The 23,878-nt window shown below is 39.5% G+C and overlaps 1 protein-coding gene across 6 annotated transcripts in view; it reads right to left on the bottom strand.

Annotated features, from left to right (window-relative positions):
- Positions 1–871: 871 nt before the first annotated feature.
- PAM (peptidylglycine alpha-amidating monooxygenase) overlaps positions 872–23,878 on the bottom strand; it is a 149,408-nt gene continuing 126,401 nt past the window's right edge. For 3 of the 6 annotated variants that reach the window (XM_074933222.1, XM_074933220.1, XM_074933218.1), the window contains 10 exons: positions 20,401–20,517; positions 19,829–19,901; positions 19,081–19,294; positions 18,458–18,658; positions 16,363–16,481; positions 7,530–7,629; positions 6,298–6,351; positions 3,818–4,021; positions 2,221–2,277; positions 872–1,681 (listed from right to left, as the gene is read on the bottom strand). In XM_074933222.1, the coding sequence (XP_074789323.1) occupies positions 1,512–1,681; positions 2,221–2,277; positions 3,818–4,021; positions 6,298–6,351; positions 7,530–7,629; positions 16,363–16,481; positions 18,458–18,658; positions 19,081–19,294; positions 19,829–19,901; positions 20,401–20,517 (1,309 nt within the window). In that variant the 3' untranslated portion in view covers positions 872–1,511. The remainder of the gene's footprint in view (positions 1,682–2,220; positions 2,278–3,817; positions 4,022–6,297; positions 6,352–7,529; positions 7,630–16,362; positions 16,482–18,457; positions 18,659–19,080; positions 19,295–19,828; positions 19,902–20,400; positions 20,518–23,878) is intronic. The other 3 variants (XM_074933223.1, XM_074933219.1, XM_074933221.1) reach the window with 2 other exon arrangements.

A 23,878-nucleotide genomic window follows, 5' to 3' on the forward strand; every position in this document is an offset into this window, starting at 1 on the left:
GTGAGAAAACTACTTAGGCTTAAAATGCTTCTTAAGGAATCAATTTACACCTAATGATATTTGTGGCAAGGACAGCTCCTTAATTGGGATAGTAATTTCAATCTTATCTCTTGTTCCCCTATCGTTACCCATATTACCTCAAAAAAACACCTTGCAAAATGTGCTGTTATAAGAAATCTAAAACCTATTTATTTTTCAAGCTCAACACTAGCAATAGCTTATTTCAACACCTGCAATGACGATAATAAAAGCTGTTTCATAAAACCCTGTGGCAATTACAGCTGTGTACACTCTGTTCATAATGCAGGTTTTAAAAGGAGATTAATCATGCTCTGATCTTCAAACTAGACTGATAAATCATGATGTCACACAATGATTCACACTTCAGATAACTCATACAGCCAGGATAATTAGCAGGTCTTCAAGTATCCTGTTCAGTGGGTGAGCACATTAGGGAAGTGAGGACTCCTGTTGTATGAATGAAAAAGGACGTGTGGAGAAACAAGAAAATTCATACTGCAAATCAAGTAGTATTAGATGCCTACCCTGACTAATTTGCATATTTAATTTGAGACAAAGGTTTCCTCTTAGCCTTGACCAAGTTTTATTAAATACCCTGCAGTTTTATGATACAAGTAAAAATCCTCTTTAAATGTTTTAAGTTTGCCTTTGTACATGTACGTAAATTAGTCTTGAAAAAAAACCCTTATGATATAGCGAAATATTTTTCTAGCTTCCATACAAAATAGCACTTTTTTCTGCTGATAGAAGACATTAAAATTTTTACTGTATTAAGTGGTCTGTGTAACTTTTACAAAGTTGTATACAAAAAACTTAAAAGTATGCAAAAATTCCAAAGTACACCGACAGCTAATGCTCTGCAAATACTTTATTACACAAATTACATTCAGCTTCTGAAAATATTGTTCTAACAGTGATACCATCTAAAAATAAGACATCCCAGAAACACATGAAGTTAGGAGGAAGAAAAAGAATTAAATAGAGACTTTTTTCTTTCCTTCAATGCAATATAATGATAGTGATTTTAAAAAAATAGAAGAAGACTTAGCAGCTTCATTTTCTTGTGGCACTGTATTTTCTCTGTACTGCAACAAGTTAAGGACATTGAAGAGGAAAGGCACAAAACAGAAATTGGCAACTGAATAGTTATGGGAAAAATATTTTGATGAAGCAGATAGTAAGACTTATTTACAAGATCCCCAAATCGAGATGAGAAAATACTACTGCTTTAAATCAGTGCTGCAATTAGAAGACTCTTTGCTTTATTAAGACATTCACATAAAAAACAGCGTCACTGATATGGAACTTCCATACACTCCTCCACTTAAAAACAGAACTAAAACCAAACAAAAATTAAAGGAACCAGTGTACAGCCCCACATAGACTAGTACAGTTTACAATTAAATACACAAAATCTTAAACGTGCTTAAGGAAAAAGGAATCTGACATCCTGTGTTGAATCATATTAACGGAGAACTCAAAGGCTGGTCTCAGGATGAAGGTGCTGGTGGGGGTGCTGAACACTCTTCCTCTGAATCTGTGCCATCATCATCTTTTTCTTGATCACTTCCTTCAGTGCTCAGTCGGTCAAATCCTTTTCGGCTATAGCCTTTGTGACTAGCAAAGAAGTTCCCAAGGTTAAGGCCACCACCGCCTTTCCCTGTGGAAAGGAAAGGCTTGTCATAAGGTTTGCTTTACTGTACAGGGGGAATAAAAATCTATCTACTCATTCAACAGTAACAGTGGAGATTATTTTAAGTGTCCTTCCAGAAACTGTTTTTAAAGATCAGCACATGAGTCACAAAAGCTAAGTATGGAGATTATGAAAGAGGAAGGAAATTAATCTTTGAAGTAGACGTTTCAAAATCTTTTCAGCACCCATAGTTCCATTAAGCCCTTACACAGGCTATTTGTGTTTCCACCAGTTTGCCCTTAGTCTCGAAGTGCTTCACTTCATTCACCAGATCCACAAATAACTATTATTATAGCTAGTGCTTTCCCACTGGTAGTGACACATTCTTTTCAGCGGGCAGATAATGACATATGAAAGGTGTCATAAAAGACATTTCCACAAAACACCTGAGGTTTGTCCCCAATCCTTCCTCTGAGAAAGTTCCATCAAATCTGTTCTTCAAGTGAATACAGAAAAAAAATTCCAGTTACTGAGTTCTTAGAAGTTCTCCAATGACTCAGACTTACCTCTAAGTCTGCCTAAAATTCTGCCTGAACTTGAATCAAGTTTATGTTCTCCATCAGCTGAAAAATAAGGTAGATTTCAAAAATAAGAGAAAAAAAATTATATGATTAAATAATTATCTGCATTTTCTCATACAAAGCACAGACATTCAACAAATTGATCAGCAACTCTAAGAAGCCAAACTGATACTTTCCAGCTACTTGATTCAGGTGAAATTTTCATTCCTAACAAAAGTATCATAGTACGGATGTTCAGTTTATGCCAATTCAGCCATTACGAAGATTCACATATAAGTTATTTCTGAGAATTTAATTCCCTCAACTGTTCACTTATGTATTGTTAAGAGTTTACAGGAAGAACAAGAACCTTGTCATTTATAATATACACAACTACATTCCAGCACACTGCAAAATACAGCTTAACACTGAAGTGGTATAGTTTCCATCCCAAGAAACTGGGTTTCTAGAAGACAGTGGTTGTGAATTTCTTCAGGTATTTTGGAGGAACTTTCTTGCCCCCCTCACAACCTATATGCTCCTCCTGGTAACTCCATCCTACATCTGAAGAAAAATTTAATGGCATGACCAAAATGTCTTTTCTTACACACTACTCAGTTTCCATAAATTTGTGCAAGAAGTTTACTTTTACCAATGTAACTGTATCATTACACAGTAAATTAAAGCACTGCTTGAATACAAACATGTTATTATAGATCATGTCCATTAACAGAGTACTGCAGTAGAGTGTTAGCACACTTGACGTGCTAAACTTCTATGAGCAGAGAGAGACAGGAAGCTGCAAATCTTCAAATAAAATACATCCAATTCAGTTGCATAGCAATATTAGATTGCTGAATTACGTCCTATATTGTAATATGTCCTAGTCAGTGGCCGAACTGTGTTATTTGTCTATTTCCACATACATTTTTCTTCTCTTCATGAGAATAACTTGATAAAACTATCTATATGATACAACATAACAAGTGTAATAATCAAAGTTCTACTACAGTCTACCGGTTTCTCAAAAATAATGTTATGATATCAAGTAAGAGCAAATCTATGTAGCATTCTAAGTACCAATTAAAGCTCTTAACAGCAATGGCTAGAGGTGCATTATGGAAATGCCTGACTCACAAAATGCAGCAGGTAGTAGTGAACACTAAGATATCATCTCTTTTAAATGTTATCTGATTGCATTGTGCTTGTATCTTTATAATATCCATACAATCTTTCGTTCTCAACAATTTAAAGATCCCAAACTGAAAATCAAACTATGCTCAGGGTATTAAAATTTATGTATCTAGGCAATAGCATGAATATAGTCTAGTTATTTCTGAGATACCAATTTTTGGCTTGACACCAATTGAAGTTTTATATACATGTTCTGAATAGGTGGTGGCTTGAGATGTGATATTAAAGACATAGGTGGATGCATTTGCTGTGTGCACACTGATTCTTAGTTTGTATGCAGTGTCACAGTAACTGTTGAGAAGGGAAGGGACACAGTAAGCTTCTCTCTTTACACTCTCATCCCTCAGTGTTCTTTGATGTTCTGAACTGGAATAATAAAAGCCTGTTCTCTAGAGTTACTCATAGTTACCTCCATAGCCAGTTGTCTTCCTCCACCAAACAAATACTAAAATTGCCAGTAGGACAACAGCAGGGATAATTAGAAGAGTTGTAATAAGAACAAAGGAAACTCCAGTGCTGGCCTGTTGGACCAAATGTTGTTTTTCCTGCTTCTTTAGAGGGTCTGTTGATTCTGGGTTGTTTTTCAATCTGGCTTCTACAATTGTTTCTGATTCTTTGAAAAGAAGACAATTTCAGTATGTAATCCATATGCATCAAGCAACACAGAACAAGGCATTAAAGAACAAGCTAGAATACCTGAAATGTTGAGTAACAAGGAAACAAAAGACTTATGGAGACATTTTTAGCTCTTGCTAATGTGATCCCAAACATAAGGCAGAGAGAGTCTGAATGATATCACTCACTAGCAAAGATGCCCTCTCCTTTTCTTGAATGAGGATAGGAGAGGTGTCAGGGAGAGTTTTGTCCTAAGAAGTATAAATAATTTATAATAAAGGAAAATCCCCAAAGATCTATTTTTGAAAATAGGTTGTGATGTAATATCAATTAAATATCTCCTTTTGATAATAGCACTTCCACAAGAAATACAGAAATTCAGTATATGCTGTATTACCATAAACAAAAAGAAAAGCATTTGAATTTCATAAACTTGTGACAATGGATTAAATTTCCAGAACTGCTACAACCCCTGAAAGAACTTTGGCTCTGTAAATCTGGAGAGCTTTTGAAAACTGCATCCAGTCATTCCTGACTAATCTGTTGCTTCTCCACCTACAAGGAGAAAAACCATTTCAATAAAATCCTCCATGCTGTTTTGTGTGTGTATAAAGGATTACATGCTTTGTACTAACTTTTAGTGACTAAAACCGCCCAGCTGTATATTTTGAAGTCTGACTTAGCATGTCGTAAGAAGTAGCTGCACTAGAAACACACTCTGAATCAATGGTTTTGATTCTGTATCAAACTTAAAATGACGTTCTATCTGAAAGTATAGCAAATGCTTGTTTACACTTAACACTAATACAATGATAACAATGATATCATTGTTATCACTAATACAATGATAACATCCCTTCTTTTCAAGTAGTAGTTATAGCCAAGAATAATTTTCCTCCACCATCCTGCACAACTCTGGACATCTACAGTTCTCCACATATTTTCCCCCACTTCAGCACTGCAAGCAATAGTAACAGTCTGTCACCAGGAAGCTGTGAAAGTGCAGGCCACTCCTGTCCATTTATTAAGCAGAGGATGACACAACGTCCATTGGCTATCTGTTTTTTTCAAGTGGAGTTGAAATATGTTCATTTCATTCTACATACCCTAAACAGTTTTAGAGATTGTTACTTAAAAACTGGTGATATTACTGCAGTTTTTCTCTGTAACATTAGAAGTGTCAGCTAGCATGCTGTCTTCTTAAAGAAGCACAAAACACATGAATATATCCCTAGATTTGTGGTACTGTGGATGCTGTAATGTCAACACTTTCCTTCTGAGTGCTTCAGGAGGGCTGATGTACCAACAGAGATACAACAGAAGGAAAACAGTTTTGTCAATAAAGATTTCATTGTTTTATAATGTCAGCCTCCTCTATTCTACATGCTTGCAATTAGCAGTTGGGATCTTTTGGTGTTTTCCTCCATCTGCATATACATGGCTAAAGCAAACCACACAAGTTCTGAATTCAACCAAATTAAAACAGTTAAGAATGTTTGAACATTTTATGAAGGCCTCTCCATAGCCTGGTACTGTTTTTCTGAAAGGGACATCAACTTTTCAAGACCTATGTAACAGAATACAAATGGTTAAAATTACTTTTAATGTTCCTAAATCGCTATTTTACCCCTTTCAATCTCCTCTACATCTCCTTACATTAAGTTTCTACATGATTTTATTTTCTTTTCTTTTTTTTTTCATTTTCATGCAGACAAATTGAAAAAAAAAGCAGTAAATCTAGGAAAATAAATCTAAATACAAAAAATGTTTGGGTTTTTTTTTTGCCATATGGTGTGACAGGCAAGGCTATGTACTGAAAGACTATGTAGAAAGATAAACCAATTGCCATTTCAAATAACACTTTTTTGGTGGTATAGGGTAGTAGAGCAGGGGGAAGGGTGATGGGGAGTAACTATGACAGTTAAATTTCAGAGCTATTTCTGCATCTAAGGAAACTGACACAGATACCAATCTGGACTGTACCAGATGGTGGTACAGAATTAATCCAGTAATTAAATTTTTACCTTAGTGTCTGTAAAACACTTGCCATCACTGAAAATCAAGTGTTTAGACTGGCTGTAAAATACCATCTACTAGGTAACACTGTTACAAGCTGCTTTCTAGTGCTTCCTACGCCAGCTCATTCATCTGTATGAAATGATGGTGAAAATGAAACAGACGAAATAGTTAGCATTTTTCCCTCCAACATGGCAGAAGCAGTCCTAGTCTATGTGAAAATACTGATTCTTCATTTCCATTATTATTTCGACTAACCTTTTATTTCCTGTACCTCAATACCAGCCTTTTTAACTGACCGATGTTCCATTTCTGTAAAACAAAATTATTCTTCAGGACAACTGACATTTCAGAAAGACACTCAGTGACATTTTCCTACTAGCTTTCTCAAATGGACAGTACGATCCTACAGTAAACAATCCCATCAGTATCTAAACTTCACTAAGGAGAATCAATACCTCACAAGGCCATGGAAAAAAAAGCGAGATTGATTCACAGAAAGTGTTTGCAGTAATTAATTCTGATGCCACAGCAAAATTTTATCAGCACATGTAAAGGTTCAGGAAAATAAAACTGTTAATTATAATAAAAAAAAATGATGGATTAAAGGCTGGCTGAATCTGGGCTCCTTAGCTACTGCAGTTTTATACTGCAGCAAAAGCTAAAAAAGAAAATTATATACAAGGACTTTCCTCATCTAACTTGTAAGTGATGAATAATTGCGTACTTTATTTTTGTTCTCATGTTTCTCCGAATAAAAGCCTAGAAGTGTTCTTGTTCAGGTTTTTTTTGCTGGTTGACTAACACCCTGAAGCCCGAGGCTTTCTTCCTGTCATACATCTTTTTATCCAATATAATGCAACAGCGGATTATATTTTTATTCCTGTAAAATATCTCTCAGAATCCTACTAAATTGATGTCTGACTAATCAGGTCCCTCTCCTTGAAGTGAGGCTGCTTCTCTTGTGGGTTACTAGATTAAAACTGGGAAGTGTTTCCCATTCATGAAAATAGGACTTCAAATTACACTAGATTCATTTTCTAAAGATAAATACTCCTAAAGAAATGAATATTAATTTCAAGTTGACTTGTGTTTTTACTTCAACCCGGGAATTTCCTGTATGAAAACCTCTCAGCTGCAGTTGACTTCTCAGCTAATGATACATTAAAATTACTAAAATGCTAGAGTCATACTTCTGTTTAAGCAGGTATTGACATGGCAAGGGATAGATCAACCACAAGACAAATGCATTTTGATTCCTCCTGCAACAGACTCATGCACTCAGGACTCTTCTTTGGCAAGAGCATTCAGCAGTGCTGAAAAATGGTCTTTTAATGAAAACTGAGCAGTAACGTGTAACTTCTGCAGGCAGAGCTTGTAGCATACTTGTCATTAAGGTACCAGGTTCTTGGCCAGTGGTAACCGATAAGTGGTACTGATCTGAAGATACAATGCATGAAGTTGTGGCATCAAGAACAAAAAGAACATACTTTCCATGGATGCAAACTTCCACACTGTTCTGGCTTGAACATCTCCAATGAATACTGTTTTGTCTTCTGAAGCAACAACATCATGTGGCATCTCAAAGCTCTGCGAAGATAAACAGTCACAGATTACTCTTAAGTGTCTACACACTAATGAGGCCTCCTTAACACTGAACTTGATACTGGTCATATTCAGTCCTTAGGCTGGAAAACACAGCAGGTGCTAGTGTGAAGAGGAATTCCATTTTTATTGTATGTTTGCCTTCTCCAGGGATAACATAGCGATTATTTGATGTATTGACACTAAACAATTTTTATATTTATAATACTGTTGAGGTTTAAACTCAGCCGACAGATAGACACCATGTGGCCAGCCGTTCACTTCCCCCCTCACGGGTGAAATAGAGGAGGGACAATTCATAGGTTGAATGAAAAGAAAGAATTTACTAAATATAACAAGAGAACAACAGTAACAATAGTGAGTCCAAAAAGAAACAAGTAAAATGCAGCAGTGGCTTACCGAGCGCAGTGACCACCCCCCACAGCAACACGCAATCGGACTGGAAACCTGAAAACTGCATATGCCAGAGAGGGCCCGTGCCCGCCTGTATCCCTGGGCATGACATCACATGGTATGAAATACTCCAATGACTGATTGGGACCTGGCCCTCTAGCTGCGCTGCCTCTCAACCCAGGGAAAGCCAACGCTATCCTGGTAGAAACGACGACAGTCTCCACCCCTTATTCCATACCATTGACATTGTGGTCAGGTTTCCAAATGCATCTTAAGAAATCACCACTCCTTTTTCCCAGGTCTCACAGATATCATTCCCTTAGCTGATGGGCCATCCTTCCACAATGTTTGCTGAGTCCATTTGGTCCATAACTTTGGGTTCCATCTGTCATGACAGTCTTTAAGCCTGGAGGAATGAGGTGGAGTTGGCTCAGCTGGTGCAGCAGGAGGCTTTGGATGTGGCAGGAGGATGTTGCAGGGCACAAATTGAAATAACAGCGTTATTTGACAGTCTCATTCATTGGCGGTTCTCACCTAAAATCAAATCTCCCTGAGGCACACACTGGACCTCTCCATCCTTCTGCATCACCCACCAAGTGCACCCAGGTCCTTGGGCAAAACTAATCCCACACATGGGTTTACATTTACCCAGTGTAGGAGTAACACAGATTAACCTTCCTCAAGACATTTCTAATGCGCACTACGGGGGCTTTATCCCCATCCACAATATGTAGGAGGTTTGACTGAGCAGGGCTGGCTGGCTTGGCAGATCCTCTGGTATTGGCTAACCAGGTGGCTTTTGCTAAATGGATGTCCCAGACTTTGAAAGTTCCGCTACCACTCTCAGTGTAGTTTTTAGCGACCCATTGTATCGCTCATTTTTCCCAGAGGCTGGTGCATGGTAGGGAATGTGATATATCCACTCAATGCCATGTTCTTTGGCCCAGGCATCTATGAGGTTGTTTTGGAAGTGTGTCCCATTATCTGACTCAGTCCTTTCTGGCGTGCCATGCTGCCATAAGAGTTCATTCTCAAGGCCTAAAATAGTGTTCTGGGCAGTGGCATGGGGCACGGCATGAGTTTCCAACCGATCAGTGGCTGCTTCCACCCTTGTAAGCCCATGGTGTTTGCCTTGCCGAGTTTGTGGGAGCATGATATAATCAATCTGCCAGGCCTCCCATATTTATATTTTGACCATCGTCCTCCATACCAAATGGGCTTTACCTATTTGGCTTCCTTGATTGTGGCACACGTCTCACATTCATGGATTACCTGTGCAATAACATCCATGGTCAAGTCCACTCCTCTGTCACAAGCCCATCTTTGTGTTGCATCTCTTCCCTGATGGCCTGAGGAGTCATGGGCCCAGCGAGCCAGAAACTGTTCACCCTTATGTTGCCAGTCCAGATCTACTTGAGACACCTTGATCTTGGCAGCCTGATCCACCTGTTGGTTGTTCTGATGCTATTCAGTGTCCCGGCTTGTGGGTACATGAGGGCCTACCTGGCGTACTTTCACAACCAGATTCTCTACCCGAGCAGCAATATCTTGACATAATTCAGCAGCCCAGATGGGTTTGCCTCTGCTGCCAGGTGCTCCATTTCCACTGCTGTAACCACCTCCACAGCATATTTGCCACCATCCATGAGTCAGTACAGAGGTAGAGCACTCGCCACTTTTCTCGCTCAGCGATATCCAAGGCCAACTGGATGGCTTTCACCTTTGCGAACTGACTCGATCTCCTTCAGCAGTTTTAGAAACCTGTTGTGTGTGGCTCCATACAGCTGCCTTCCACCTTCGATGTTTTCCCACAATGCGACAGGACCCGTCAGTAAACAGGGCATGTTGGTTCTCATTATCTGGTAGCTCAGTATATGGCGGGGCCTCTTCAGCACGTGCTACCTCCTCCTCTGGCACCAATCTTTGCCTTCTGGCCAGTTTGTAATCACTTCCAGTATTCCTGGACAGCTGGTGCTCCCTATTAGAGCCCGTTGTGTGATTAATGCGACCCATTTGCTCCATGTGGCATCAGTTGCATGGTGTGTAGAGGGGACACTCCCTCTGAACATCCACCCCAGCACCGGCAGTCGGGGAGCCAGGAGGAGCTGTGTTTCAGTACCAATCACCTCTGAAGCAGCTCGGACCCCTTCATATGCTGCCAGGAATCTCCTTTTCAGTTGGAGCGTAGCGGTCTTCTGATCCTCCGTATCCCCAACTCCAAAACCCCAGGGGTCAATCCCGAGTCTCCCCTGGTGCTCTCTGCCAGAGACTCCAGGTAGGGCCATTCTTCCCAGCTGCAGTGTAGAGCACATTTTTAACATTTTGTCCTGTCCAAACCGGCCTGAGGGCCACTGCGTGAATGATTTCTTGTTTAATTTTTTCAAAAGTTTGTTGTTGCTCTGGGCCTCCTATAAAATCATTCTTTTTCTGGGTCACCTAATAGAGAGGTCTGACAATCTGACTGTATTTGGAATTGAATGCATCCGGGCCTTTTGTCAGCTGCAGGGCCCGGCTGCGCTGGGTGCGGCCAGGGCTGGGACGGGCTGTGTGTGGTGCTTTTGTCAGAAGCAGAGGGGGATTTGCTCCCACGTGGGACAGCGGGAAATTTACATTTGTATGTCTCTCGCCGACAACTGCTTGTTATGCAGTGGCTCAAAAGTTCACTAAACCATGCCCCGAGAAGGGGTTAAGATCCCTGGAAACACCAACACCACCACCCCCCTCCAGTAAGAAACTTCGAGGAAGTGCTATGTGCTGTGAGATCATTATTGCCACACGCGGCAGACAGGAAAGGAAACACCCAAATCAATTTAATCAGGTAACAGGAGCCACATTACTGCCGGGGTGGACCAGGAGTAGGCACACAAGGCATCAAGTGGGTGTTTCATACACCATATTACCTTCAAGCTAATGGCATGGATGAGCAAGTTAGTGGCTTGTTCAAGAGACATGCCAGTGTTTCATGACCTAACTAGGATATAAGGTTGGCACAAGCGGTTTTTATTATTAATAACCGCTGGAGACATTATGTGAACCCCAAAATATGAGCATTCTGTCCTATGGGATTATCAGGTGATGATGCTACTATATTTGACAATCATAAGGGCCAGTTCCCCCTGAAAATATACGCAGGCCAACCTGCCATAGTGAAGTTGCCCTCAGTTGAAGTGGAAAAACTCACGGAATCAGCGCCTGATGGATAATCCTTGATGTCTAACTTGATGCCCGGGTTCTTACCAAGGCCTAGTTCTGTTTTTTGCTAGGGTCTTGAAGGAACAGATGACTTTGGCATCCTGCTTGGCCATGGGGATCCATATGGACAAGCAAGACTCGGATGACAATGTGTTGGTGAATGGATCTTGTGAAATTGGCAGCATTCAGAGGAATGTGATTGAACTTGATACTATTGTGTTAATGTCACTTCAGGTCAAAAAAAATGAAGAAAGTAGCAAGAGACTTGAGGCAATTGTTGCCATATTAAGCATGAATTGATTAATTGGATATGTTTAAATCTTCTTTGTTAGAATGATTAATCAGCTTCCTTCAGTGTTGATTGTAATACATTGTATGGTTGGAGGGTTGGTTTCTTTTAAGATTTGATTGTATAATCATCTAGGGATGACAATCCACAACGAGTATAGAGACTCACCAGGACCGCACTCCCTTTTAGCCTTGGAGGCAAGAGGTGACTGCAGCACCACTTCCAGGAAACCAGAGGAATCATGACTGTAGTCACGGGGTGGATTGTGGCAGGTGCATCCGCCCAGTGAAAGCAGAGCTTCTTGGCTGCTGAAGCGTAGCAGCTCCGGGCTGCCTTTGTTCTCAGGGCCTTGTGGCAACTGGGGCTTTTGGCCAGTGGGAGCCGCTATTGACTACAGGTCAGATTCGGCCTGGGTATCGATGGAGTCCCCTGGGGGGGCTACTTGGAGCTCGTCCCCTGGAGCAGCAGCTGTGGTTGAGGGCTCTTCCCTTGGGTCAGGACACTGCCCAGGGAAACTCCTCGAGGTGCCTTGGGTTGGATGCTGCCCTGAGCAGGTCCTCGAGGTTGAGAGCCCTCACTTGTCAGGTGAGTGATAGAGCGTTTTGGGTTGTCGTTAAACCCTAGGTAGCAGGGCTTTGTAAAGCTTTTGGGTTGCCATTAAACCCCATAGAGTTCTTTGTTATGCGTTTTGGGTTGCTTTTGGTTAAGCCCTAGAAAGCTGTTCTATTCTCCTCTCACAGACATTCGAACCTGTAACTTACGGAGAGCTAGTTACCTGTGTTAATAATAACTTTTTATTATTTTTGGTGGTCGGTTGTTTATTTGAGAACATCTGTAACATCCCCTTTCTCAAAAACTTCTCTTGCTGTTTTACCCTGTATGATGATGTCATCAATGTACTGTAAATGTTCTGGGGCTTCACCCTGTTCCAGGGCAGTATGGACCAGTCCATGGCAAATGCTGGGGCTGTGTTTCCACCCCTGGGGCAGTCGATTCCAGGTGTATTGGGCACCCCTCCAGGTAAAAGCAAACTGTGGCCTGCATTCTGCTGCCAGAGAGAAGGATGGAGAAAAATGCATTGGCAGTATCAATCACGGCATATCACCTGGCTGCCTTCGCCTCTAGTTCATATTGCAGTTCCAACATGTCTGGCATGGCAGCACTCAGCAGTGGCGTGACTTCAGTCAGGCCATGACAGTCCACTGTCAATCTCCACTCTCCATCAGACTTTCGCACTGGCCATATGGGGCTGTTAAAGGGGGAGCGCGTCTTGCTGATGACTCCTTGGCTCTCTAGCTGACAAATCAGTTTATGGATAGGGATTACAGAGTCTCGATTGGTTGATATTGCCATCAGTGCATGGTTATAGAGGCAATTAGCACCCGTTGTTCTTCAACCCTCAGCAATCCCACAACAGAAGGATCCTCTGAGAGACCAGGCAACACAGACAGCTGTTTAATTCCTTTTCTTTCCAAGGCAGCTATACCAAAAGCCCACCGATACACTTTTGGGTCCTTAGAATACCCTCTCCTGAGACAATCTATACCAAGAATACATGGAGTGTCTGGGTCAGTCACAGTGGGGTGTTTTTACCACTCTTTTCGACTTAGGCTCACCTCTGCCTCCGATACAGTCAGCTGTTGAGACACCCCTGTCACTCCTGAGATACAAACGGGTTCTGCTCCTTTAAAATTTGATGGCATTAGGGTTCATTGAGCACCAGTGTCCACTAGAGCCTTATACTGCTGGGGGTCAGATGTGCCAGGCCATCGAATCCACGCAGTCCAGTAAACTCGGCTGTCCCTCTCCTCCGCCTGGCTGGAGGCAGGGCCCCTCTAATGTTGGTCATAATACTCGCTAACAACAAATGGGTTAGTGTGGTGTGCACGGGTTTCAGCCTCATCTTGATCATTCACTTCTTGTGAATACAAGTCAGAAGTTCTTCTCCTAGGATCGTGAGCAAAGTTGACATTTCTGCTCTTTTGGGGCACTTGATCACTGGAAACCGGAGCAGCATTTCTCCTGAAAGAAACCGCGTTCTGTACTTGTTCTTCCTTCCAGCTCAAACACCCACTCTTCTAGGAGGGAGGTAGGTTTTCCATCCCATTTCTTCCTGTCTTCTCCATGGTCACGTAGGCAATGCCACAGCTTCCCCCGTGGTGTGTACCAGTTCTCTTGTAGAGAAACGACTGCTCCTAATAGCTGAGATTCTGGTCCATGCAGGTGGGGAGTAGGACATAGCCTCTTCAAACTGCTGGAAAACTTGAGGTAATTTCTCCACAGCTGTGAGGAGGGGGGGAAGAGAGACTTTCTTCATATTGTCATAGTTGGTGAGCCAATTCTTCTACTGTTGGTCCCCCTTTGTCTCCCCAGTCCATTACTGTTAATGCACTGGCATATGATGAGGGAGTGCTCTGTACAAACCCTCCACATGGGCTGGATGCACTGGACTCCATCTGGATTTGTGGGCAGCCATGTGTTATCTGGGTCATAGTAAACTGTCTCCTTCACAGCTAGCTCCCTCAAGTATCGAATGCCTCTCTCCATAGTGGTCCACTTACTTGGATGACATACAAAAATCTTCCTTGAAGGATAACTCTCCCTCACACCTGACAGAAATCACCTCCAGAGACTGAGATTTTGTGTCTCCTTTCCAGTGGTGTTGTCAATGCCCCCTTCCCTAGACAGGGATCCCAGCTGCCTTGCCTCCCTGCCTCTAGTTCCATGCTACTGACCCTGCTATCCCAGCACCGCAGCAGCCAGGTAACAAGTTGCTCACCTGGATGGCGGCTGAAATCTTTTTGCATGTCTCGTAACTCACTCGGGGATAAGGATTGGGTGACTATCACTGGCTCTGCCTTCTGCTCCTGTTCTTGTGATGGGCCTGGTTCATCATCACCCTGTACACTGCAAGGAGATCTTCTTGTGTATTTCTTCTTCTGTATGGGAGCAACTGACATGGTCATGGGTTGGTTCTCTGGTTCAGCTGCAGTGTCTGTCCTTGGGCTTGTGGTGGCTGCAGTTTCTGTTGCTTTGTTACCAGACTCAGAGCCCTTCTCTTCCTCTTGAGGGTGCTGAACAGTGTTTAATAGCACTCGGTAAGTGTGGGCTAGGCCCCAGCATGTTGCAGTGATCCGTGCCTCTGGAAAGCACACCTCTGGGTGACAACATACTTTTTCCAACTATTTCACTAGTTCTTCAGGATTCTGCACCTGTGCAGGAGTGAAGTTCCAAGACACCAGAGGTGCTCACTGCTCTAGGTACTTGCCCATGCTACTCCACACCCCCAGACACTCATAATTCCCCAACCTTGGGGTAGGTTTCCAAGTGATATTCTTAAATAGTTGCTTAATGCTGAACAAAACCTGAACCACATGCAGGAACACGCTATCTCCTAGCAGTAAGATGTAATCATGTTATTGTCAACGTTCCAAGGATATTTGAAATTCCTGAATTTTTCAAACACAGCTGTAAATAGCCCCAGGACCGATGACTGCATAGATGAGTCTCACATAGTACAACAGAAACAAAACCTTAAACCAACTCTCAGGGAAGGTGAGCCACAGCATTGGAACAGACATTGCAAATTAGGTGATAAGATATTCAGGAGCCAAGCATTTTATCCCTTTTGTTATTTAAAAAAAAAAACCCACATTGCCCCAGTTTGGGTGCCAGAAACTGTTGAGGTTTGACCTCAGCTGCCAGAGAGACACCAGGTGGCCCGCTGTTCACCTCCCCCCTCCTCCTGGGTGAAATAGGGGAGGGACAAAACGCAGAAAATTTGTAGGTTAAATAAAAAGAAAGAATTTACTAAATATAACAAGAGAACAGCAGTAACAATAGTGAGTCCAAAAGGAAACTGGTAAAATGCAGCAGTGACTTACAGAGCACAGCAACTACCCCCACAGCAATATGTGACCAGACACCTTTCAAAAGCCGGCGTACTACACAGAGAGCCTGCGCCTGCCTGTATACCCTGGGCATGACATCACATGTTACAACATACGCCAATGATCGATTGATCAGAACCAGCCCTCTAGCTGTGCTTCCTCTCAACCCAGGGAAAGGTAACTCTATCGTGGTCAAAACCAGGAAAAATATTTACATTCATATTCTTGCATTTTAATTTACCTTGTGAAACATATATTTAAAAAATCATGGATCTTTGTATAAAGCCCACATATTTAGTTCTTGTCAGAGTTTGTACGAAACACAGCTATTTGCAATATTCAGAAAAAATTAACTCTAATATAATTTAAAACTGGAATGCAAATAACAGACTATAAGTGTTAACAGAAATGGGAATTTAAACATTAATTTTTTAGTCTAAGACAATCTGTGGAAACTTTTTTAAAAAATGAACATTATTTTTATGTACAACACTGTACGAACCACATTTAGATTTAAGATCTACAGTAATCTCTGTAAAGAAGGAATGTAACCATACAGTTGAATATTATTTCTGCTTAGGAATATACTCTATTTTTTACAAAATATTAGCATCTAAATATATGATTATTTCAAGGCATTCATACTTCTCTTAAATTAGCTTTTAGAGAACTGTCTGACAGCAATAAAATAGGCTTATCATGACTGAAGGTATTATCTGTAGGAATCATCTTGAGGGTAGTATAATTTTTAAATGTCTACCACATGTAGAAGCTAAGACCTCAAGTTCTAATGTCTTTATTAAGTTAATAGTATAAAGAACTCCTTTTTAATAACCTTACATTATAAAGCATCTTATTTTCTGCAGTAGTCTGATGAAAGTTGGACAAGCAGGATGTCACCAGCATTTTCATATATAGAAATATATGCACCAGGAACTCTGTGCAATACGCTACCTTTCTAAGTGGAATGAAAGTATCAATTATTTCTCCAGTAGAGAAGTTCATCACAAATCCTTGAATGGGTTCTGCTTCTCCAGGATAAGGCATTCCATTAACTGCAAAGAGGAGACCACCTGCAACAACATTAGATTTAGAATCCATAATGAAGAATAAGGCATGGGTAAGTGTGGCCTGTTGGAAACAAGTTGGTATGGATTCTCTAAGGGGAAGTTATGCCTCACCTCTGAATGTGGAGAAAAAGCACATAGGTAAAGGAGCTTCTATAGATATACTTGGATTTTCAGAAAACCTTTGACAAGGTTGTGCATCAGAGGTTATTAAAGAATGTGAGTTGCCACAGGTCTGAATGAAAGATCCATTAATGAACAGGAAGCAAAGAGCAGAGCTTAAGGGCAGAGCTTATAATTTTTCAGGATAGAGAAGTCTGAGTAGTGTGATCCTGCAGGGATCAGAGCCAGTAATAACTCCATTCAATAGTCTTCATCAGTGACCTGAAAAATGGGGTGACCAATGACATCTCCCAGTTTGAGGAAGATACTGAGTTCTGCACAGTAGTCCAAAGCTTGGTGATATTGAAAAAGTCTCAAAAGACTTTTTATAAGATGAGTTGTCACACTGATGGCAGAAGAGCTTCAGCAAATACTAATGTAGAGTGGTGTTTCTACAAAAAAAAAAAATAATCTAGGTCTTGCCTACATGATGAGTGATAAAACATGATTTGGCTTGGAACTGACAGCTACAGCTCAAGAAAGACATCTCCAAGCCAACACTGAAACGTTTCTGAAATCTTTAGTTCCATGTACAGTGACAGCCAAAATTTCAACAGAATATTGGGCATTATCAAGAAAAGAATTAGGAATGGAGGGAACAGTTCTGCCCCTATGCAAAAACTTAGCAAGACCACATCTTGAGTACTGAGTGATGTTTTACTCTCTTCATCTCAAGAAGGTCCTAATGAAATTAAAGATGCTAGAAGAGAAAGGCAACTACAGTAGGCTGAAGCAATTAAATGGCTTACTAGGAGACACTAAGGTGGCTGGGGTTCTTAAGTTTGGAGAGGAGAAGGCTAAGAGGCAGCAGGTATGGGGAGTGTGGAGCTGTTATCCACCAACTCCCATAATACTGGGACTGAGAAGCACTCAATGAAACTTTTTTAAATTAAAAAAATAAAGTGGGTATTGACCTTCTGAAGCCTGTAGCTGCAGGAAGTCAAGGAGGCAGACAGTACAAGCCAGTTCAAAATGGGATTAGGAAAACTCATGGGCAATAAATCTACAGAAAGATACTTCAAAGAAGAGGTCAGGAACCACCTCCTAACACCCTTAAATAAAGTGCTTGTGAATGCGTGAGGAGTAGAAGAGGAATGGACCACAGAATGCATCCAGGCTTACATATTCTCCTTAGAATGCCTCTGTTGCTGACGTTGTTAGAGACAGAGCTATAGTTGTCAATTATCTCATCCTGTTCAGCATTTATTGGCAGATGCAAGAGAAAGAACCTTGCTGTTAAATTTGATATCAACTGCAGAGTCAAGAGCCTGAGATGACAAAATTCCTTATCCAGTTCTTGACATTTACATTACCTTCAGGATCAGTATTAAAAATGTGACCCAAATTAATACAGTTATTGTTAACCAGATTGTGATATTAAAAACCACAACTTTTTCAAACTTTTTGCTTTCTGATTTTTTGTTTTATGAAACCCAAAACTCTTCTTGATCATTTGGAACCACTTTATTTTTCTATCTTCAATGGAGCTTGAAATGATTATTTTAAAATGTTATTATTAACTAATTATTGACTGTGCAGTCACTAGGAAGCACACAAGATCATATACTTGTTGACATCACATTTAGGGAGTCTAATCAATCATTCTCAGAAGCAGAGATTTTATGCAAGCTTCCCTCATCCTGCAACTAGGAAAACAGGATAGTTCCAAAATTTTCCATTACATCAGCTCTACTTTGAAAGAGAATAAATATCTGGCCTAAGCAAATGTGACAGCACTCTTCATGAAATAACACCATGTACTGTGACATACTGGCATAAAGCAACTACTTGAAATCCGAAAAACAGGAAAAAATTATTACCTGGCACATATGAAACCGCAAACAACTCTCTTCCAAATGATTTGTGTTTGATTTCTCTTATGAACTCCCCAGTCTCTAACATGAAGCACTGAATTCGACCATTTTCCCTGTCTGCAACACATAGCTGACTGAAGTCAGGGATCAGGGCTAAGCTGTGAGGGATACGAAACTGTCCAGGTCTGGCTCTGCCTAAAGAAGTCTCTGCAATACAAAATATCCAGGTTTGTGTTAAAGTACACACTAAAACTATCAGTTTTGCTTTTAAACAGTAGTATGTCACTTAACACAATATGATACTGGGAAAATAATAAAGTCAGCTTGCTTTCTTCTACTAGCAGTTTTACTCGTTTACGTAGCTAAACTGTGGTTTACCTACCGTGGTCTTTTGTGTTGTCTTTGTAAACCCTGAATTTATGAATTCACAATTTCCCCATAATATCTGGCAAAGTTTTAATGCCTGATACATAAATCTGAGTCAGGCAAACATGTAATTATTCATAAAACTTGGAAGGTATTTCAGTAATAGAAATTTATAAATAGAAGTAATGGCAACATCAGCAATCTCATGGTTCATGATGAGTTCATGATAACAGCAGTATGGGTAAAGTACCAAGAGCTCTGACCTGTACCTTCTCCCCACTGCATCACGTACAATCCATTTGAAGAGAACTGGATGATTCGACTGTTACAGTAGCCATCAGAGACATAAATGCTGCCAGTGACTGGATCCACGACCACATCAGTTGGTTGACAAAAATGATTTTTGTCACTGCCCGGTTGCAAAGCGACTCCTAACGTAAGTAACGGTTCTTTGTCATATGTTCCCAGTTTGAAAACCTTTTTTTAACCAATGGGAAAAAAGAGGTTTCAGTTATGGAAGGTGAAATATAAGAGGGATAACTGCCTATGGAAGACTACCTATTACTGTGTATGAAATAAATTTATATGCCAAACACAATCTTAATACATTGACAATTACATCTATTACCAGTTTTTCAGTAGTGTTAATTCTAGGAAATTTGTGCCTAAAATAAAATTTCCTGTTATTACAGCAAACAAATTCGTTTCACATTATAGATTTAAGTTCATAGGAGAATCTATAAGCAAAGATGTAGCAGAAAAATCTGTTCTTTTTCAAAATAATCACTGTTTAAAACCAGGTAGCTTTATTTCTGAATACTATGTCCATGTAGGAAATTATTCAACACAACTATATTCCATGAAGGCCACAGGAGTCAATTTCTGTAGGCATATTCTTAATGTTTATCTTAACAGGACCAGACAAATAATTTCTATCAAATCTCTAGGTAAAAAAACCCAACATTTTTTGGCAAATATTAAGGTCCTGGTATTAAAGCTTCAAAAACATACCTGATGGAGAGCTACATCAGTGACCCAGTAGTTACTATTTTTATCTATACTCAAACCATGTGGTAAATAAAATCTGCAAGCACAAACGTAGAAGAATCAAGTTAAAAACATCTTTCAAGAAGAGTGATGTAAATATGAAGATTTCACTTTTTACCTACAGATCACAAATGCTGTACATACTAACTACCCATAGTATTTCATGAAAGAGATAACTTTACAGACTAGAATTTTCTTAACAGGAGTGTTTCAGCTCTGAAATTCAATTGATGTCTGGTATCTCAGTCAGGCTAATATTTAGTATCCTTAAGGACAATGCACAATACTTACGAGCTCTGCATTTCTGTTAATCTGGCTGATGAAACTATATGAATTGCTAGAAAGCATAGGTGGTAAAGACGGTAAATTACTTTTATTAGTTGTTGATTTTGCAATTATTAATTATATATTAATTTAAATAAAGAGGCTAAAATCACACAATGTAATATAAAACACCTGTGAAAATGGGTTTGAGGAATATCTGGAGTAAAATATACAGAAATGTTAGTCTATTAATAAGAGCAAAAATAACTTACAGACTTTTGCCCATGGAATGAAGCAGTTTTGCATTACTTGGATTCAGGACAAGAATTGTGTTCTGTTCAATTGGTCCAAGTCCTCTTTGCTGATAAACAAATTTGCTGTCAAAAGAACTACACAAAAATAGTATAATAGAAAGCCAGCATTAGAAAATTCCACTGAGGAACAACACACATGCAATTAAAGCCAAGTTTTGTAGTTTATTTCCCATGTGGGGTTATTGGCTTCTTTATTTCTTTAAATAAACCTTATTACGCTACTGTACGATTGTAAGATTTATAGTATTGGATGTCTGAATTTCCTATTGAGGTTATGACTCCCAAACTCAGGGAGCACCAAATCAACGCTGCAACAGTTAAGATAATCCTAAAGCAAGCAAGTAAAAAACCCTCTTTAAAAAAAAATTTTCTTTGTTGTGGCAAATCAGAAAGGGAAATCAAACAATGCATTCTAAGTGCATAATACAGCTAATCACCAGGGCATAATTGCCAGTAAAACCAGGTATACTTCATACTGTCTAAAGCAGTGTGTATGTGTTTGTATATCTTTTGCATCTTCTGTTTTAAAACACAATTCAATATTTTGCTAGAGCTTACTATGATAAGATTCAGGTCTTAAGACCTGAGACTCTTAAGACTTTTAGAGTGTGCTTGCAGAAGGCTATAGGATATTGATGAGTATTTCTCCTACACCCACAACTCTGTTCTCAATTCTCAGGGTACATGGAATATATTAATAAACAACATTTAAACATGTCACTAATTCAGACATTAAGAACTAGGATTAACTTTCCAGAAGAGATTTATTAGGCATAAAATTATCACATGATTAGCAAAGAATAAAAAATATAGTTGTCTGTACCCCTATGGAGAAGTTGGCTATTACTCTAACCTGTTGAAATATACATTCGGTATTCAATTAAGGTAAATAGAAAGTAAATATTTTAAACAATATTTAAGTCTAAATGTTAGAAGGTAGTATTTGACTGTGGATGAAAAATGTGTGAATACAAGACATACTCCTGCGTTGCACCTTGTTTAAATCCATTTATTAATCCCAAGAAAAATCCAGCTATGATTGATGCAACTTGATAAACAAGAATATACTTTGTAGTCACAGCGAAGGCTATGAATAAAGGTATTAAAACTTCATATTGTACAGTCATAGTAGCCTCACCTCCCATAACATTAAATATTTATATGTATGGAATTTTCAATGTGAAAAGCAATACTGTCTTCATAAATAACCAGAAAAATCTATGACGAATGTGTTTAAGTTTCTGCATAGGCGTCGATTAAAAAACAGTATTTAGATATTGCCATTACATATGGTAATTATCTGTGACTATTTATTTTGTTTCTGACAGAAATCAGTAAATCCTCCTCAGTACAAACGGTTAAACACAAGGTGATAGTTACTAAAACACTCTACTGAGCCTTCCTAAACACTGCCATGATGCTACAGGGAGACATAGGGTAAATAGCACCTGTGGCACACAGGTATGTACCTATGTATCTAGACATAGGGTAAACGTGTACCTATGGCACACAATGGCCTACTGATGTGTATCTGCTTGTTTGCCCATGGTTCAGTAAATGTTGTTTTATTCTTTACCATTACTGACAGTAATCTTCCATAACAAGTTCTCTTGGTTTTAAACAGTTTTATTTAAAGGGAAGTCTAATACTCACAGGGACTTGCTCTAGGTATAGATGACCACAACTGGAAAACTAGCACTGGACAGACTGAACTAGTATTATTAATGTTCTTAATAATCAGCACAGCTAACCACAGAAAAGAATCTTAGTGACAGTAGGTATTGTGCAAAAAAACCCCTCAGAAAACAAGACTATTTCTGGAGAACTGACTATCTAGACAACTTAAAAAAATTATTTGCTTTCCTTACTATGATTTTCATTCTTAGACGACTTCTAAGTATTCTCTGCTAACAACTACCCAGCTCTTCTCAGAACTGAGTGCTTTCAGTGTAAATAAGAGATTGTATTGTATTTTATGCAAAGGAAGCCTAGTAAACTTTGAAATTAGTTTATGGGAGTGATCTTCCATGCATCTTCTCCCTGTCAAATTTCCTTTTCTAGGAGGAAGACTGGCATGCTACAGAAGCACAGTCACTCTTCTTCTCAGTGTTTGAGACCAATTTCCCAGGTAGTCAATGTTCCTTTGTTTCAACTGATAAATGAGGACAAAAATAATGCTGCCTATTGCTAGCTTAAAAGAAGCAAGACCAAAACCAACCAACCAAAATAACTGAACACCTTACAATTAAATGTCACATTGCTCTGCAGCTTGGTTTTCCAATAGGTTCTGCAGTTTGATATCAAAGGACCAATAAAATATGCTCCATATGTCACTACTTCTAAAACTCCAATGTAATTCCATAGCTATTTCTCTTCTTTATAGCTGGCCACTTCATACTAATACAAACAATTTATTGCTAAATCTAATGTCCTTCTGCTGGGCTACACATTAAATTTAGACAAACCACCTGATTTCATAACCCCCGAAGGCACAACTCTGAGCCTTGACCATTGTGGTATGTGCTCAGCTTAAATTAACCTGCCTAGCCTCTTAAGAATGCAGTAACAAGAATGCAGTTTATAATCTTTATAATGAATTTTATAAATTGTAAGAATAGTATATATTTTTCATCACAAAATGTAAAATAACTTCCAACTGATTCATTGCTTAGCCAGCCAAATAGTTCTAATTATTTTCTTCTCAACAGCACATGCTGCAAAGAGCAGACTGTTCGGAAACTGAGAAGATGATGTGGTAGAAGAGCCTGATTTATTTAAAAGGATTTTTTTAAAAAAAAAATCATGAATAGAAAGAATGCTACAGACACTGAAAAGCTGCTACTGTATTATAGAGCTGTCATTGCATAACTGCTTTTCTGTTCTAAAGCAAACTGAAGATGCCTTATAAAACAGCACAGACCATTCACCCAGCTCTAGTCAACTGAATGAGAATCCAGCTTTTATGGCACATATTAATGTATTTGAAACAATTGTGCGTTGCCTAACAGCACAGATAATTCTTGTTTATTTTGTTTCTATACTACACTGGTGAAGTATTGAAACAGAAAATAAATTCTAGGATTTCAGGCTTCATCACGTATATGAATTGGTAATGACTAAATTAACTGTGTATTTACAGCTAATGATAAACATCAACTTAAAAATCTGGTTACTTCTTATTCCTCCCGATACAACAGTCATGATAAACCCCTTTCAAATACTTTTTTTTTTTTTTTTTTTTTTTATTCCTTTTTATTGACAAATGAGAACAAATATGCTCCTTTATTTTCAGCATAACCCCTGAAAGGGAGCCCAGACTATTTTATGTGCCCATGATTTACCCAAAGATAAAAAGGGAAGGCTGAGCACGTCTGTGCGCCTCTTCTTGAAGCGCTAAGGCTTGGACAATAGGCCCACTGACCTATAGATGAATCCT

This window comes from Athene noctua, chromosome Z (assembly GCF_965140245.1).
Source record: "Athene noctua chromosome Z, bAthNoc1.hap1.1, whole genome shotgun sequence".
Taxonomy (NCBI): Eukaryota; Metazoa; Chordata; class Aves; order Strigiformes; family Strigidae; genus Athene; species Athene noctua.